Consider the following 15,346-nt stretch of genomic DNA (forward strand, 5'->3'; position numbering starts at 1 on the left):
ACATTTTGATTTTTTCTGGATTTTTTTTGAAGATTCCCCCCATCATAAACAATTCGGCAAAGCTGGCATTAATGGATGAAATGTTCCGGTGTTGACTAATCTGTATTTTTTGCCCCTTCCCCCCAAAAAAAAAGTTTTATAGGAAAAATTTAACCCAACTCTAGACAGAGGGTCCAATTCATCCTGACACGGTGCCCTGGGGGAGGCTGATGCCAAGGGGGATCCCTTGATGATCACCTGTTCTGTTCGTTCCCTCTGGGGCACCTGGCATTGGATGGCGTAAAACAGGATACTGGGCTAGATGGCCCTTTGGTCTGACCCAGGAGGGCCGTTCTTATGGGGTCAACAACCAGGCATGGCTCCATCCTTTCCCCAGGGACACCCAGGGTGCAGGGGGCGAGCCAGGCCAGCCTGGGATGGGTTGTTCCTATGCTGCCCCAGTGGGGTCAATGGAGCAGAAGGTTGATTGACAGAACTACAATCCCCAGAGTGCACCTGGGGAATAGGTGGGGGGGCATCTAGGCGGGCTGGTGAAAGGCCTCCTGGGAGCTGTAGTTCTCTCTCGCGCTCCAGCCCAGGTTCTGGAGGGGAAGGAACTACATTTCCCAGGATGCAAAGCGCTGCCGGGACGTGCGTGGGGGCTGCGGCCGCAGGAAGGGGGCTGGAGCCGTGAGGACAGGAACGGTTGTGGGGGGGTCGCAAGCACAGGTAGGGGCCGGCGGGGTCCGCTGGGGATGAGCCAAGCCTGGGAGCTGGGGTAGCCCCGCCCCATTGTAAACCCAGGATCTCCCCCCCCCAGCCGCGCAAATCCAGGATCCCCCCCCCCGCCATGCAAACCCAGGATCCCCCCCCCCGCCATGCAAACCCGGCATCCTCCCCCGCCCCCAGTCGCGCAAACCCGGGATCTTGTTCCCCCCCCCCCCCCAGCCACCAAACCCAGGATCTTGCTCCCCCCCCAGCCGCGCAAACCCGGGATCCCCCCCCCCCCAGCTGCGCAAACCCGGGATCTCCTCTCCAGCATGTAGATCACCCCCAGTTGCAAACCCAGGCTCCCTCTCCCTCCAGGCAAACCTGGGATCTCCCCCACCCCACAGCCAGCCTCCCCTCCCAGGTTCTCCCCCTGCCCTGCATGAAATATCCCCCCCCACATCCAAATCGCAGGCTGTCGTCATGCTCACCCTTCATACGCCCCCCCCCATTCTCTTGCCCCGTGCTCCCCCTCCTGATAGCAGGCTCTGCCCTCCTCATGCACAGCTGCCCCTTACCCTCCAAATCTGCAGGCAGCCGATGCTGTCCCAGGGGATGTTGTCTCAGTCTGTCCCTCCCCACTCTCTGTGTTGCAGCCTTGGGGCGCTGTCCCCCCTCCGGATGCTCCCCTCCCGCCTCCTTCGCCAAGCCCTCCCTCGGCCAGCCCCCAGCTTTGGGTACTCGACAGCCGGTCCCGCCATGGAGGAGAAGCCGGTGGAGTCGTCCATTCGCGCCAAGCTCCTGCAGGCCCTGCAGCCGGTGCACCTGGAAGTGCACAACGAGAGCTCCATGCACGCCGTGCCCCGGGGCTCCGAGACCCACTTCAAGGTGGTGATCGCCAGCCAGCGCTTCGCCGGCCTGCCCCTGCTCCAGCGCCACCGGCTGGTGAATGAGATCCTCCAGGCTGAGCTGGCCGGGCCCGTCCATGCCCTCTCCATCCAAGCCAAGACCCCCCAGCAGTGGGAAGAGAACCAGAGAGTGAACCAGAGTCCGGGATGCCTCGGGGGATCCAAACACGACCCGCATATGGCGACCAAACTGGGCAGCCAGGGGTGACCCTGCGGGACGGCGCTGGGGGGGGAGGGTTGGGTTAGCTCACTCCCCGGGGGTGACCCTGACGCTCACATTGTGACCACATCCAGAGCCTTGCAAAGCCGCCTAGCGCTGGAAGTGGAAACATTCACAGGCTGGGGTTGCACCACCAATGCCAGGAGTCCACCAGGGTCAGCCCCAGACTCCGCCCGCCCCCTGCACTTGGCCGCGGGTTATTGGTTTTTCGGTCGGTCGTGTGAAATATCCCTAGCTCCGCTGCTGTCATGGTAGCAGGAGGGCCCGGCTACCAGACCAGGCTCCCGATGGGTGCTAACGCACGTGTTCATGATCATTGTGTCTGCAAAGCTGGGTGAGATTTGCGAAGCCTGATTTTTAATGGAGACTGGGTGCCCGAAATCTCTCCAACGGCTTTAAAAAGCTCAGTGTCGTGCATTTAAAGTGTATGTGGGGAGCCCTGGTGTTGTTAATAAAGCTCTCAGCCGAGCAAAGAATGGGTTCACGCTGGAAAGCATTGATGTCGTGTCTCTGGATTTGGTTGACTCAGGTTGAGTTTGCAGCTGCCAAATCTTCTTTATTTCACTTGGGAAACTGAGACGTGCTGGTTTGGTTTTTACCCTGTTCGCATCATCCACAGCGACAAGGATTCTGCAGAACAGACCCTGCCCCCGATGACTGGGAATGCAATTTGGGCCTGTCATTGGAACAGAGTTAATCGTTCTGTTGAGGATGTTTGAGCCAGAATAAACTCTGTCCCCGGGCTGGCCCTGCAAGACTCATAGAAGCCCTTTGGCTTGTCCTGGCTCTGCAGGGCTACTAAAAATATAGGTAAGGCCAATGAGAGATGAAGTCATTTCTGCCATCAGCTATGAGCTCTGCATCCAAACAAGCAGCAGATGAATAATGGTAATAATGAATACCTACCGGGGATATAGCAAGCAGTGCGTTTTCCTCATTTCCTGCACGGAGGAAAACGGAAATTAGGGGTTGAAAGAATCTTCGTTTCTGCTTTGTTTCAGTGTTACTTTTCATCATTTCTGCTTTATTTTGCAATGTCTTCAGCTTGGGGCAATGGAAAATAGACTGGCCAGTTTTGTGACCGTGAGTGTGTCCATCTGTCCATCCCACCCCCACCCCAGGTGCCCTCTGCTTCTCCTGTGCTAGCACAAGGCTGGGATGTTGGGGTTAAAAGCAACACAGGGAAACATTCAAAACACTGTTGGGGCCAGAACCTGCCCGCAAACTTCGTGGGGATGTTTGTTTGATCTCAAAGTTATCCTGATCTTGGGTCTTTTTTTTTACACCCTCCCCAATAAAAACTAAATTTGGAGCAAAACGCCAGACAGAAAACAGATCTGTAGCAGCCCATTTGGGTTTTCCCCATAATTATCAGGGCAAGGATTAGCGTAAGCGGGCACACGTGGTGACGAAATGACCGAGGTCTGGCCTGTGTGTTTGGGATTTGGAATGTTCAGTCTTCATCGATTGGCTCAGATGCGTGGCTGGAACGCTCCCGGCTGTTACAGGGCCTGGGAAGTTTTGAAGCTCTCGTTATCTTTCTCCTTTGGGACTGTTGGAGGATGTTTTTCCTGGCCGGGGCGGTTGCTGAATCCGATTAGGAAATCAAAATGATTTGTCTGTGATTGTGCAGCCCTGAGGAACAGGGGAGATTCTGCTCTCAGTCCCACGAGTGGAAACACAGGCTGAGCAAATCATCTTGCATTATATTTTCTGCTGGCCTTTTTCATAAGCTCTGTCCTGCTCCCCCCACTTCCATACACGCAATGTGTGCAAACGAAAAGGGGCACAAACCCATTTATTTCCCAGCACCCCTAAGACCACCCCCCAGCCCAAACCAGACTCCGAGGCAGCTGTTGTTGTTTTTTTTTAATCTTTTAATCTTTTTTTATTTTTTTACATTGATTTTTGTGGAATATTAGTTCATAGCGCTGGAAAAAATGGTCACTGAGCCAGCAGGGGGCGCACTTTCCTTTTCCAGCCAAACGAACCTGACACGGTCTTTTTTATTTAATTCACAGCACCTTATATTTTTTATGTGATTTTTTTTTTCCCAGCATGACATTTAAAATAACTGTCATATCTAATCACTCTGTTTTATACAAAATGGACAAACCAAAGACCACAGCTGAATTATTAGTTTGCTTGATTTTTGGGGGGGGGGGGAGAGGGGGTTTTGTACATTTTTGTTGTTCTTTACAAACATCTAAAAACTACACCACAGCACAGTTTTGCATACGGACAGTACTACGCATGTTTTCTTAAAAAGACCAGCTACACCGAAGAATGGAAAGAGCGAGAGAGACGGTTACTTAGAAAAACAAGATGGGTTGTGCTGTTTGATTGGTTAGGGCTGGCGCAGGTCGCGTGGAACCAGCTCTGGACCCGCTTGCTATGAGTGACGGATCCTTTCTGCGCGGGATTAGTTACGAGAGCCCAGGGTGTAAAGCGGATGGGGGAGCTTCTATTTTGGGGTGTTGGATTTTTTGGGGGAGGGTGGGGGGGAGTTGCTGAGTTCAAACCAGCACTGATGCACATTGTGGGGACCCATTCCACTGGCTCGCACGCTCTTCACGGCCAAAAAGAGGTGTAATTTTTTTGCACCTTGATGCAAAACCCAAGAGGAGATGAGGCAGCTAGTCTAGGGAAATCTCCCTGGTGGAGAATATAGCCCTGACCTTGATTAGCTACATCAGGGTAAAACAAACTTCTTGTGCCTTCTAGCCACCAGGGCATCCCCTGGAGATGTAAAACCACTGCAGTTTTTGCAGCGAAGGCAGCCTGTCCAACAGGGCAGATTGGGTGTCAAAACGCTACCCCATCCGAATGCTCTTGTGCGAGGTGCAAGGCAAGACCTGCAAGGCTCCCTCGCCCTCCTGCACTCTCAGTGCAGGCAAATCTTCCCGTGGATGTTTCACCTGCACCCAGATGCCACAAGGATGGACCTTAAAAATCTAGCTAGGGTTATGGCAGAGTACATCAGCACTGGATGTCTTGTCCAAAGATCTGACCTAGCTCAGCCTCAAGGCCTGGAGAATCCCTGACTGCAGGGGTTTCTCTGCCCCCTGCTATGCAGGAAGTCAGATGAGATCAAATCGGTTCCTTCTGGCTGTGGCAAGCTAGGATCACCCAGAGTGCTTGGTTTTGAAGGGGTTTGTGCTGTGTACTCCATGTGATGGCACTTCGGAAGATGGTGCTCACGAAATGCTCCCCACAGCCTGGAGGCCAGAGCATTCGGAGCCTCCCAGACTGCGGGGCGCATGGTGTAACTGCATGGGGCGGGGGAGGACGTCTTGGCCAATTGCTGCGGTGTTAATCTGGCCCGGACCTGGGCCCAGTCATGCACGTTAAGATGTGAGACTGCAGAGCTTTGCAGCGCCTTCTGCAGGCAAGTTTGTGACGAATTGTTTTTCGTCACTGCCTGTCGATTCATCGAAGCCGAAAGGGGGCTGGGTTCGGCGAATCGCCCGACTCGGAACAGGGTGGAGGGAACCGTTTAAACACCATTGAAACGCTTCACTCGACACTTCGTAAGCAACATGTTCCCATTTGCCATGTCTCTTGGGTTGGCCATTTCAGCGCATTCAATCGAAAAAAAGGTTTGAAAAAGAAAAGAAAAACAGTCCGAGGGGAAAGGCCATGGCCAGAAAGTAGCACAACAAAAATATTTCAGCTGGCAAACGGCATCAGGGTTTGGCTGTGTGAATAGCTGCGATTTCAACTCTTCTGTCCCAAGTGAGACGGAGGGGCAAAAACTTTAAACGCTCGACCACGTTCACGGGGCAGGAAGACCGTTCTCCATGTAGCTAAACGGCTGAATCAGTGGTGGCCCAAGTGTGGCAGGAGAGGCCCTAAACTAAGGGACGGTCGGAGGGAAGAAATGCTGTATCTGCCCTTGTGACTGATCATTGCTAGGGGCAACAAGCCAGGCGGGGACGGGCTGAAAATCTGACCCTCCCATTATGGGAACGCACGTCGCGACTGTAGTTCTTTGCTTCCCACGTGCTTTTGTCCTTCTAAGGGCTCCCTTGGGTGCTAGCCCAGCCACGGGGCTAGGCTGCACCCGAGCAGGGTTAAGCGATGACGTATGGTCATGGGCTTAAATTGCAGCATGGGCGGTTTAGGTTGGACATTAGGAAAAACTTCCTAACTGTCTGGGTGGTTAAGCACTGGAATAAATTGCCCAGGGACATTGTGGCATCTCCATCATTGGAGATTTTTAAGAGCAGGTGAGACAAACACCTGTCAGGGATGATCTAGACTGCAGGGGACTGGACTAGATGACCTCTTGAGGTCCCTTCCAGTCCCACGATTCTATGATTCTGGTTTTTACCCAGTTCTAGCTTGCCTCTCGTTAGCTAGAGGCCCCCCCCCCCATTATTTGTCTTGTCCCTTTGCCAAGGTGCATCAGTCTGGATGAAGTGAGGATGCCGGGTGGCAAGGGGGGAGAGGGGCATGGTTGAGACGCAGCAGCTGTTTCTTTCCAGGCGTTCCCAAAGGTGTGCGAGCGCCTCGTGGCTCATGCTTGGGGGGATGGTGGTGGGGATTTGGGCTCCAGGGTAAGAGGAAGCCCAGCTGGTTTTAGGTTGGTCTTGTTCCAGGTTGGTGCAGGTACCTTTGTGCTTGCCCAACAGCTGCTGGTTTTAAGACTTTAGCTGCTTGTTTAAAATGTGCTCTGGGAACCCCCCGATCTGCTCCACAGAGGGAAGGCAGGAAATCCAATTGTGCATGGAGCCCGACCTGCAGGGGGCTCTGAAAACAATCTCCTTCCTTCCCCTAAAGCACCACTTGCAAACCCTTCCACCTGGACCAAATGCCCCTCCTCCCGACACACCTGTGCTGCCCTAACCCTCCCGCTACCCATCAGCTGGGACTGCTGCATCTGTTTAGTTGAGTGAGAAGAAATGAACGACAGTAATTAAAAAAAAAAAAGTCAAAAAATATTTGGCATGCGGCGGTCAGGGCTGTGTGCATCTGACCCACAGAACGGTGTCATCGAACTTGACGGAAGGGTCAAGTAAGGGTTGTCCTGGGCAATCGGTGCATTTCAGAGCTGTCCTGTTTAGCCTGTTCTATGTACCCACCACTTCCCTCCGCCTTTCAAAACACATCGTTAGTGACTGTACCAGCGCGGCTCAAATGGAGCAGGGTCCATTTGGAGGAGCGTCGCTGGTAGCTGGTCGCTGTCGCAGTGCGCTTCCTCCCAGAGCACGTCCACGGGAGTCGTGTCACATGTCCATGGGTGTGAGATCAGAATCCAGGCCTGGGCAGTGCAGCTGCTGTTCCTGCTACAGGCCTGATGCTCAAAGGTAACCTCAGTGGAGAGGAGACTCAGGCTCCTAATCGGCCCACTTCTGCCCTGGGTTACTTCAGCTTTGCCTTGGTGTAGCTCTGGGGGTTAGCTGGGAACGAGGAACCTGGGGTCGAGGGGCGGAATCGGCAGCTCTGAGGGGCAGCAGGGTGCAGGGGAGAATCTGTCCGGCTTTGTGCTTTTTCCTACATCGTGTGTGGCTGGCGCTGTGCTCACCCAGGAATCAGGGCCGGCTCTAGGCACCAGCAAAACAAGCTGGTGCTTGGGGCGGCACATTTTTACGGGTGGCATGGCCAGCGCCAGAATGCTGCCCCTAAAAATGTGCCCTGGCCGCCTTAGCTCACCTCCACTGCTGCTGCCACGGTGCGCAAAACAGCTGATTCGCGCGCCGCTACTCGCCCTCCCTCCCAGGCTTGAGAGCCTGGGAGGGAGGGGGAGACTCCGAGTGGCCGCGGCGCGGGCACCGCTTCTCCCCCTCCCTCCCTCCTAGGCTTGGGGGGAGGAGCCTGGGGGGAGGAGGCAGGGCTGGGGATTTGGGGAAGGGGCGGAGTTGAGGCGGGGCCAGGGGTGGGGTAATTAAAGAACGGGGGGGGGCGGCCAAAATTGTGTTTGCTTTGGGTGGCAAAAATCGTAGAGCCGGCCCTGCCAGGAATGCCGCCGCTCCTGTTCCCAAACACCCGCAAGGCACCCCACAGGCAGGGTTGTGTGTGAGCCATCGCAGCAGGGGTTGTGGGGAAGGCAGAGAGTTTCTGCTGACCTCAGAAGACTGGGGTGCTGGTTACTTATAAGGAGCCCGGGCCAACAGGCTGACCCTGCAGAAGATTTGGGGCCAAGCTGGGGGGGGACCTACATTTGGTCCATGTTTGCGGGGGGAGGGCAAGTGACCATTTTCAAAATGTTTGTGACATTTATCCCCTTCCCCCCTTTTCTTTTCAAGCAGCCGGTGAACATTTTCCAAAATGTTCCCTCTTTTAAATCTTTTACATTTCAAAATAATTCTTGAAAAGGTGGCGGGGGGTAGGGCAGACCTTCCCCTCCCTCGGACCAGTTTGCTCCAGTAAGATAAAAATCCCTCTTGCTTAGAACGTCGCTCTCCTACTGCTCTCTCGTCTTGGGCTCCAGTTTGCAACTAGATTTTTAAATGAAAAGCGTGATACAATGATGATTGGTTTTTTTTAAATGGAGACTCAGGGTAATATTTTCCAAAATGCCTAAGTCCCACTTCCAAAAGTGACTTAAACCCTTAGGAGCCTAAATCTTCTTGACTTGCAACGAGATTTAGGAGACATATTGTCAAAAGCGACTAGTGATTTTGGACACACACACCCTTTTTTTTTTGCATACCCACGTTGAGCCATCTTAACGCAGCTCGCTGCCCAGAAGGTGAGCCATCTGCAAATCAGATCTCTTACGCGCACCAAGCTACGTGCACAACACTCAGATGCTCAGACTCGTGAGCCCTATTTGCAATGGGACTTAAGGGTAACATTTTCAAAAGCAGCTGAGTGATTTAAGAGCCCAAATCCTATTGAAAGTCCATAAAACTCAGGCTCCTATGTCACATTTGAAAATGGGACGGATGCTCCCACGTGACGTGGGTGCTTTTGAAGATTCTGGCCAGAGTTCAGTTCGTCTGTTGTAAATTACTGCACAAGGCCATCCACACCAGCTGTGCTATTCCCACGGATCGCGGCCTCACTCTTTTGGCCCAGAGTGGTTTGTCTCTACGGTGAGAAATGTGTAACCCAGGATAGGAACAAGCTGAGTCCAGTATCAAAGGGGGAGCCGTGTTAGTCTGGATCTGTAAAAGCAGCAAAGAGTCCTGTGGCGCCTTATAGACTAACAGACGTGTAGGAGCATGCCTTTCGTGGATGAATACATCCGAAGAAGTGGGTGTTAGTCCTTAGTGTTAGTCTGTTAGTCTATAAGGTGCCACAGGACTCTAAACTGAGTCCAGGGTCTCGAGTTAAATCTTTCTAAAAAATCAGTCCCCTTCGTCGCTCAGGCAGCCAGGAGGCAAGCGCGCCTGCCGAGCCGATAGGAGAGAGGCGCAAACAGCCTGGTTAGGATAGCGAAACATTGACGCTCAACTGGGTCGTGCAGCCCTCCCTCACTGGAGCAGGTTGCATTGGGGTCCACTAGGCTGCAGCATCAGGACCAGGTTTTCTAATCTCCCATCTACACCGGCCTTCTAAAATGAGCTTGTGTGGACAACACTCAAGCTCCCTTCTGGCTCAGGTTACAATGTGGTCGTAATCCAGTCTGGCCCCATGCACAGTGGGGTGGAAAAACCAACATATAGCTTCTTCGATTGAGCTGAGCCTCTCCTAGGTGGGACCTTTGTCCTACTATAGCGCTTGGCCTTTTGGTACCTTTATTAAAGGGACTGGCTACCCAGCAATAACCTTGTGGTTAGCTGCTAAAATAACATCGATCAACTGTCATGCTTCAGGACTGGAGCTATGATTGTTGCATGGGTCAGGAAGGAAATTCTCTGTCACATTACATGCAGGTGCTTGATGCATGTCCTTTCTCTGATCCCCCAGCTATCAGCCATCGTGGGAGGCCCAGGGGCCGATTCGCTCTTTGCCTTGCCCCTTGTGCAGCCACTGATCAGTGCAAATCACCGCTTTTCTCACTAGGGAGTGGTGCGCACCCGCTGTGCAAGGGACTGAATGGGTGTGCAGTGCCGGCACGTCAGAGCAGTGGCGCTATGCGTTCACTGTACCCAGCTGTACATGACGCTGCAAGGCCTGAGGCACTGAAGAATTGGGCCCAGGGGATGATAACAAGACCTAGCGCCTACAAAGCAACTACGTGGGCTTAACGGAAGGTGGGTCTTAAAGTGCTGCAAACCCTTGTGTGGCTGCTGCTAGGTCAGTTTATGTTAACCCGGTGCTCAAGCATCTTCAGCTAAACCCAAATAAGCCTCGTTTAAAGTGAACTGTGGCCACGCAGCCTTGTGCACGAGATGAAACTCACTCTCAAACTGACGCCACCCTCCACCTGGGCCAGCAAATTCTCCAGGGCAAATCCTTCGCTTGTCATCCTCCTTTGTTGAACTAAGTTTTGTAAATGGAAGAAACATTATGCCCTTTCTTTCTGCCAGAGAAGCAGAGGAATGATAGCTGGGCTAGGGAGCCTGAGCTAGGGTCGATTCCTACCTCTGCCACAGATTGCCTGTGTGACCATGGGCAAGTCACTTAGGGAGCGTCTACATTCCCTGCAGCGGTGTGACTGCAGCATGTATAGACAGGCCCGAGCCTGCTAACTGGCGCACCGGTAGCAGTGAAGGCTAGAGCACAGGCAGGGGGCTGAGTGGGTTTGTACAGTCCCTGGTGCTGCAACTTTATTGCTATTGTTATTCAAGCGAGTGAGATCACAGCTAGGTTGGATATGTCTACTCGTGCTGCACTCCCTCCTCTGATCACAGGATAGACAGACTCTTTGTCTCTCTGTGCCTCAGTTTCCCTGCCTGTAACTTGCCGCACAGTAGGGCTGTGAGCATTAGACATTGGGATGTGCTCAGACAGCCCAGCGGGGGAAGCAGGGGAGCTGAGAGACAGACAAAAACTCTTGCTTTCAGCTATGCTTGGTCGCAAGCTTGCGAGAGGAGGGGAAACTGAGATCTGGTGTAAAATTATAAATAAAGAAAAATATACTACTCTTAAATATCTCCTAAAATGTAAAAAAATACAACTCTCGCTTAAAATGATACAGCAGTACGTTTCCCCCCTTGGGGTACGCCACACTTCTCTACGCATCAGAAGAGAATTGGCAGCCTTGCTCTATTGTCTAATGTGGACCTAGGTGACCTTAAACTGACCCCCCCCCCAATACAGTTCATTTCTCTTTTTAGCTCTGCAGCGAAGGCAAGATATTTAATTCCCTGTTTTGGAGCTCGGCTGGCACCCATTACACCAAAGACCCCTAGCAAAACCAACACAGGTGCTTGTCAATTTCATCCCTTGTTGAAAATAACATTTTTGGCTCGGTGTGTGTCCAGCTGCTATGATTAGATGAGTGGGCACCGGGGACCACACGCCTGTTCAGATCTTCAGATGATGACACATGGGCCCATTGAGCGATTAACCTACAATGTGACAATTAGGGGGCTTTGTTATGTAAATGGGTTATAAAATACGACCAGAGAACCATGACTCCCCCCTCCCTTTTCCTCCAATCAAAGTTGCCCTGAAGTCCAGATTCTGCTCTGTTAGACTGGTATGACATGGATTTACTCCAGATTTACCCCCAGGATAACAGAGAGCAGCATAAAGACGTAGCCCAGTGCATTATTATTATTGTTTTTAAATTAAGAATTGCTCTGTCACCCTGCAAGGTAGAGATCTGATTTTAAAAACCTTATTTCCTTTCGCACCATCATTGGGGTCCTGCTGCTTGTTAGAATTAAGTGGCGGGGCAGCGGGGGGGTTAGAGTAATTGAAGATCTGGGTTGGAACTCACTCACCATCCGGATTTTAGGCCGGCACTCCAGCACGTGCTTAAATCCCGTTGACCTCAGTGGGTGAATGTGTATAAACACTCTCCTGCCATCCAGCAAGGCAATGCGCTTGTGTCTCTTCCAGCGCAAGGTCAGAACAGAATCGAGTCCCTCCATCCCCTTGCTGACAGCAGAAAGGACACGGCCGGGATCCTTCTCTCATGGTTTCCAAGCCACGAGATGGGGAAGATGCTGAGACATCGGCCTCACATTAGCTGGGGTTTTAAAGAACATTTAAATTCTAAGCTACGACCAGCTCTGAGAAAGGAGAGCCCCCCAAGACAGCTTCTTAGCCTCTTGGTTCCTGGACAGTGCTGGCTTTATAGCGCAGAGAATTAAAGGGCCAGCATGTGACACCCAGCTTGGAATGAAAAAAGGGCATTGGTCCTAAGGAGAGAAGGAAAGCCAGGGTGTGCGTCCACGTTGTGCCCGTAGATGGCGCTGTTCTCCATCCAACATCCACTGCTGCCTATCAGGGTGGGCCCTTTGCAACCCACATTAGGGTGTCTTTAAAATAGCCCCCTGCTGCCCCTAAGGACCTCTGACCTCACTGCTCCAATACATTTGCCCAGCTTGTCCTGGATACACGCGGTGAGCAAACTCTTGGCGTAAGATGCCTCGAAGCCCCCGGCAGCACGCGGCACTGCCCAGCTCTGCCTTACGTCAGTTAAATCTGCAGCAGGAAAGAGACAGCAAGAAAAGCCAGTCGGGGCTCGGGTTTGTCCCGTCTCTAATGAGCAAGGCGCGGTGCTTTGGGTGTTGCAAAAATAGAGCCCGTTTGTGTGGAGCGATTGGGCCTTACATGCCCTCAACCCCTGGGGAGTTCGCTCCGGCAAGCATCCCAGGCAATCGATTTTTCAAGGATCATACTTCCCCTTTGAGAGCGACATAGCTGTGTTGATCTAAGAGTAGATCAGACCTTAGGGTCAACCAAGGAGCTGGGGGAAGGCAGAGAGACAGAGGGCTACAGAGTTAAATACACGAAACGCCTAATTGGAATGACCAGCAACCCACAGACCAGACAGAGGTTAGCGTCACTTTCAGGCCAGCTGGGCTGCTGGCCTGGCGCAATGGAGCCCTGATCTCCGTTTGGAGCTCACAGGTGCTACTATCACACCCTGCCCCCCACCCACCCCAGGCTGTGTTTCTGGATGGCCTCTGTGGGGAGGGACTTGGGGAGAATTAAAAAAAAAAAAAAAGCACAAACAACCACCAAAAGCACAATCCCTAAGCTTCAAAGTCAAATGTTCTCCCCCCAAACAGAAGAAACAATGTTTAAAATCCCTGAATAAACAATAATACAAGAAACCGAGCATCGTTGTATTGTTCAGCTGCAATGGATAATTGGAAGAGGGGAATCGCCCTGGATTAGTGCGTGAAATTCGGTCCAGTTACAGAGGGATAGTTGAGCTGATGTTGGTCCAAAGGAGAAAAAAGAATGCTACTTTGCCCTTACATACAGCACCTTTCCTCTAAAGCACTCAACAGAAGGATGCAAGTATCATGGTCCCTGTCTTACAGATGGGGAAACTGAGGCGCTCGGCACATTAGGACCAGCCAAGGATGGAACCGCTGCTCTGATACAGCCTCTGCCATGCCAATGAGATCCTAGACCTGCTGCCTGCAAAATGTATGAATGTCTGATACCACTAGAGTCTACAGGGGTGGATGCCAGCGGCGTCTGGCGCGGCTTGACCAGCGATTTGTGACACCAGCGAGACACGATGCAAGGACGCGTGCAGATCAGGATTTCAAATTCGGTTCACGTGACACAGAGGAACAACTGAGCTCTGCCGGTTTGCTCCCGCAAACCTGGCTTAGGAGCCTGAAACGGATGCTTTGTTAACACCTGAAATCGACGCCACTTTACATACAACTCAAAGGGCCCCGAAAAAGCAGTGGGGGGGAGGGGAGGTTGCGTTGCTCTCCACACACCACAGGTGGCTGATGAAAAAAATAAACGAGGATTTGGAGAATATTACACCGCCAAGATCCGTGAGCACACGTTGCACGTACTAGTAGTTTACACCCACATGTGTGAAATTAAATGGATCACGTGTTCACCAGCGCACACCCAAGGGCGAGCTCCAACAAGGGATTTTGGGTTACTGCTGCGTGGCAGGGCGCCTAGACATTAGATGTCCCCTTTGAGGAGCTGGCCCTAGCCCCTAGCTCTGATCAGGAGCTAGGTCAATTGGCGCTTGCCCAGTTAATCCGTTCACACTGCCGCGGCTGGGCCGTTTCCAGCCTGAATTTAGTGCAAAGAGGTTCTTTCCCCCTTCTCCTTCTCAGTCAAGTTTTCTTCCCCCCCTCCTCAACTCCCACAACGAATGAGCCGATTCTCACACACGTAATGACACCGAAAAAAGAGGGGGGAGGCCGGGAAGGAAGGAGCGGTTGGGGGAAGAGGAGCGAAAAAATAAAATCATCGAAATCAGAAAATAAGACATTTCACAGTGTCTAACAACTTGAATCTCCTGTGGGGGAGGAAATCTGGGGGGGGGGGCACGCCCCACTCACTGCAACACCTGCCCGCGCGTCTCCGGCAGCCTCAACGCTAGCGAGCTGCCCACAGCCAGCGCTGTCGAGGCCAGCAAGATGGGCACGGCTTTCGTGACGCCGACGAAGGAGGTGAAGATGCTGATGCCCAGGACGGCCGCCAGCTTGCAGAGGGCGTTGAGGAAGCCGAAGGCTGTCGTCCTAGAGAAGCGGGGAGAGAGGACGAGGTTATGGGCGAGCTAAAGGGGTTGGGGGGGGCAGTAGGCTGGTAGGCTGGGAATGGGGTTAATGTCCTGTTTCTCCCTAAAAGATGGAGAACAAGTGGGGTCATAGCAGCAGCGGTCCAGCGTTTCAGCCTCGTGACCTGGGAATCTGGACACCTGCGTTCTATTCCTGGCTCTGCCACTGATCTACTGCATGACCTCGGCCAAGTCCCTTCCCCTCACACCCTTTCTCCATTTCAACTGTTAGTGCTTTGTGGCAGGGCCTGCCTCTCTCTCTGTATATGTACAGCACCCAGCACAATGGGGCCCTGAGCTCAGCTGGGGTGCAGATGCTATCCATAACACCCAATGCTGGAGTGGGGAAAGGGTTTTTATTGTAGACACACACACACACACACACTCTGTTTAAAGCTCTGCTGTTCGCATGTATTTTTCTATCAGGAAATCAGTCACCCCAGTGTATTTAACACCGATTACGGCAAAGCTACCGTAAAACTCTTCAACGACAGGCCCTGCGTTCTAACTTTAGCTGCAAACTCTCCAGCCTGCCTCTAGTCAGCACAAGGGCCCAGCTTCCATCCCCCTGCCCCACCCGCTTAGAGAAGAGGGATCCTCCTTCCAGGAGCCCCCAAGCCCCCTGCTAAAGCAAAGCCTGGTCCATTTAATGGCTTAATGCCTGGAGCAGCTCCCCAGTCCCTGTACTCAGGCCACCTGCTCTCCTCTCCCTTCCTACTGTCTATTTCCAGCCTGCAGCAAGCTGCCGTCAAAGATCCCCTTTTCCTAGGGGATCTGCACAAAGCCGAGCACACATGCATCAGGCACAAGGGGAGCCCAGACCATCACCTGGTGCCCATGCAGCAATGCCCCTCGCTCTCAGTGATGGGCCCTCCCGGCAGCCAAGGCCCAAACCGGCAGCTCTGTGCATCAGTTGGGCCTGCGTGATTTCTCCCCTGCCATCAGGGGTGTCAGCAGGGGTCAGCCGCAGTGACTCAG

At 52.9% G+C, this 15,346-nt stretch overlaps 2 protein-coding genes across 3 annotated transcripts in view; one reads left to right on the plus strand and one right to left on the minus strand.

The window, feature by feature from the left end:
• Positions 1–623: 623 nt before the first annotated feature.
• BOLA1 (bolA family member 1) lies at positions 624–2,311 on the plus strand. Its single transcript, XM_054011215.1, has 2 exons — positions 624–708; positions 1,344–2,311. The coding sequence occupies exon 2, from the start codon at positions 1,369–1,371 to the stop codon at positions 1,801–1,803; it is 435 nt and encodes a 144-aa protein (XP_053867190.1). The 5' UTR covers positions 624–708; positions 1,344–1,368; the 3' UTR covers positions 1,804–2,311.
• A 6,282-nt stretch (positions 2,312–8,593) lies between these two features.
• Positions 8,594–15,346, minus strand: part of SV2A (synaptic vesicle glycoprotein 2A) — a 44,591-nt gene continuing 37,838 nt past the window's right edge. Inside the window, exons 12-13 of one of the 2 annotated variants that reach the window (XM_054010306.1) lie at positions 14,151–14,330; positions 8,594–11,219 (exon numbers count right to left, since the gene is read on the minus strand). In XM_054010306.1, coding sequence (XP_053866281.1) covers positions 11,057–11,219; positions 14,151–14,330 — 343 coding nt within the window. In that variant the 3' untranslated portion in view covers positions 8,594–11,056. Of the gene's footprint in view, positions 11,220–14,072; positions 14,331–15,346 lie in introns of those variants that run through there. The other variant, XM_054010307.1, reaches the window with a different exon arrangement.

The sequence above is a fragment of the Malaclemys terrapin genome, chromosome 21 (genome assembly GCF_027887155.1).
Source record: "Malaclemys terrapin pileata isolate rMalTer1 chromosome 21, rMalTer1.hap1, whole genome shotgun sequence".
Taxonomy (NCBI): Eukaryota; Metazoa; Chordata; order Testudines; family Emydidae; genus Malaclemys; species Malaclemys terrapin.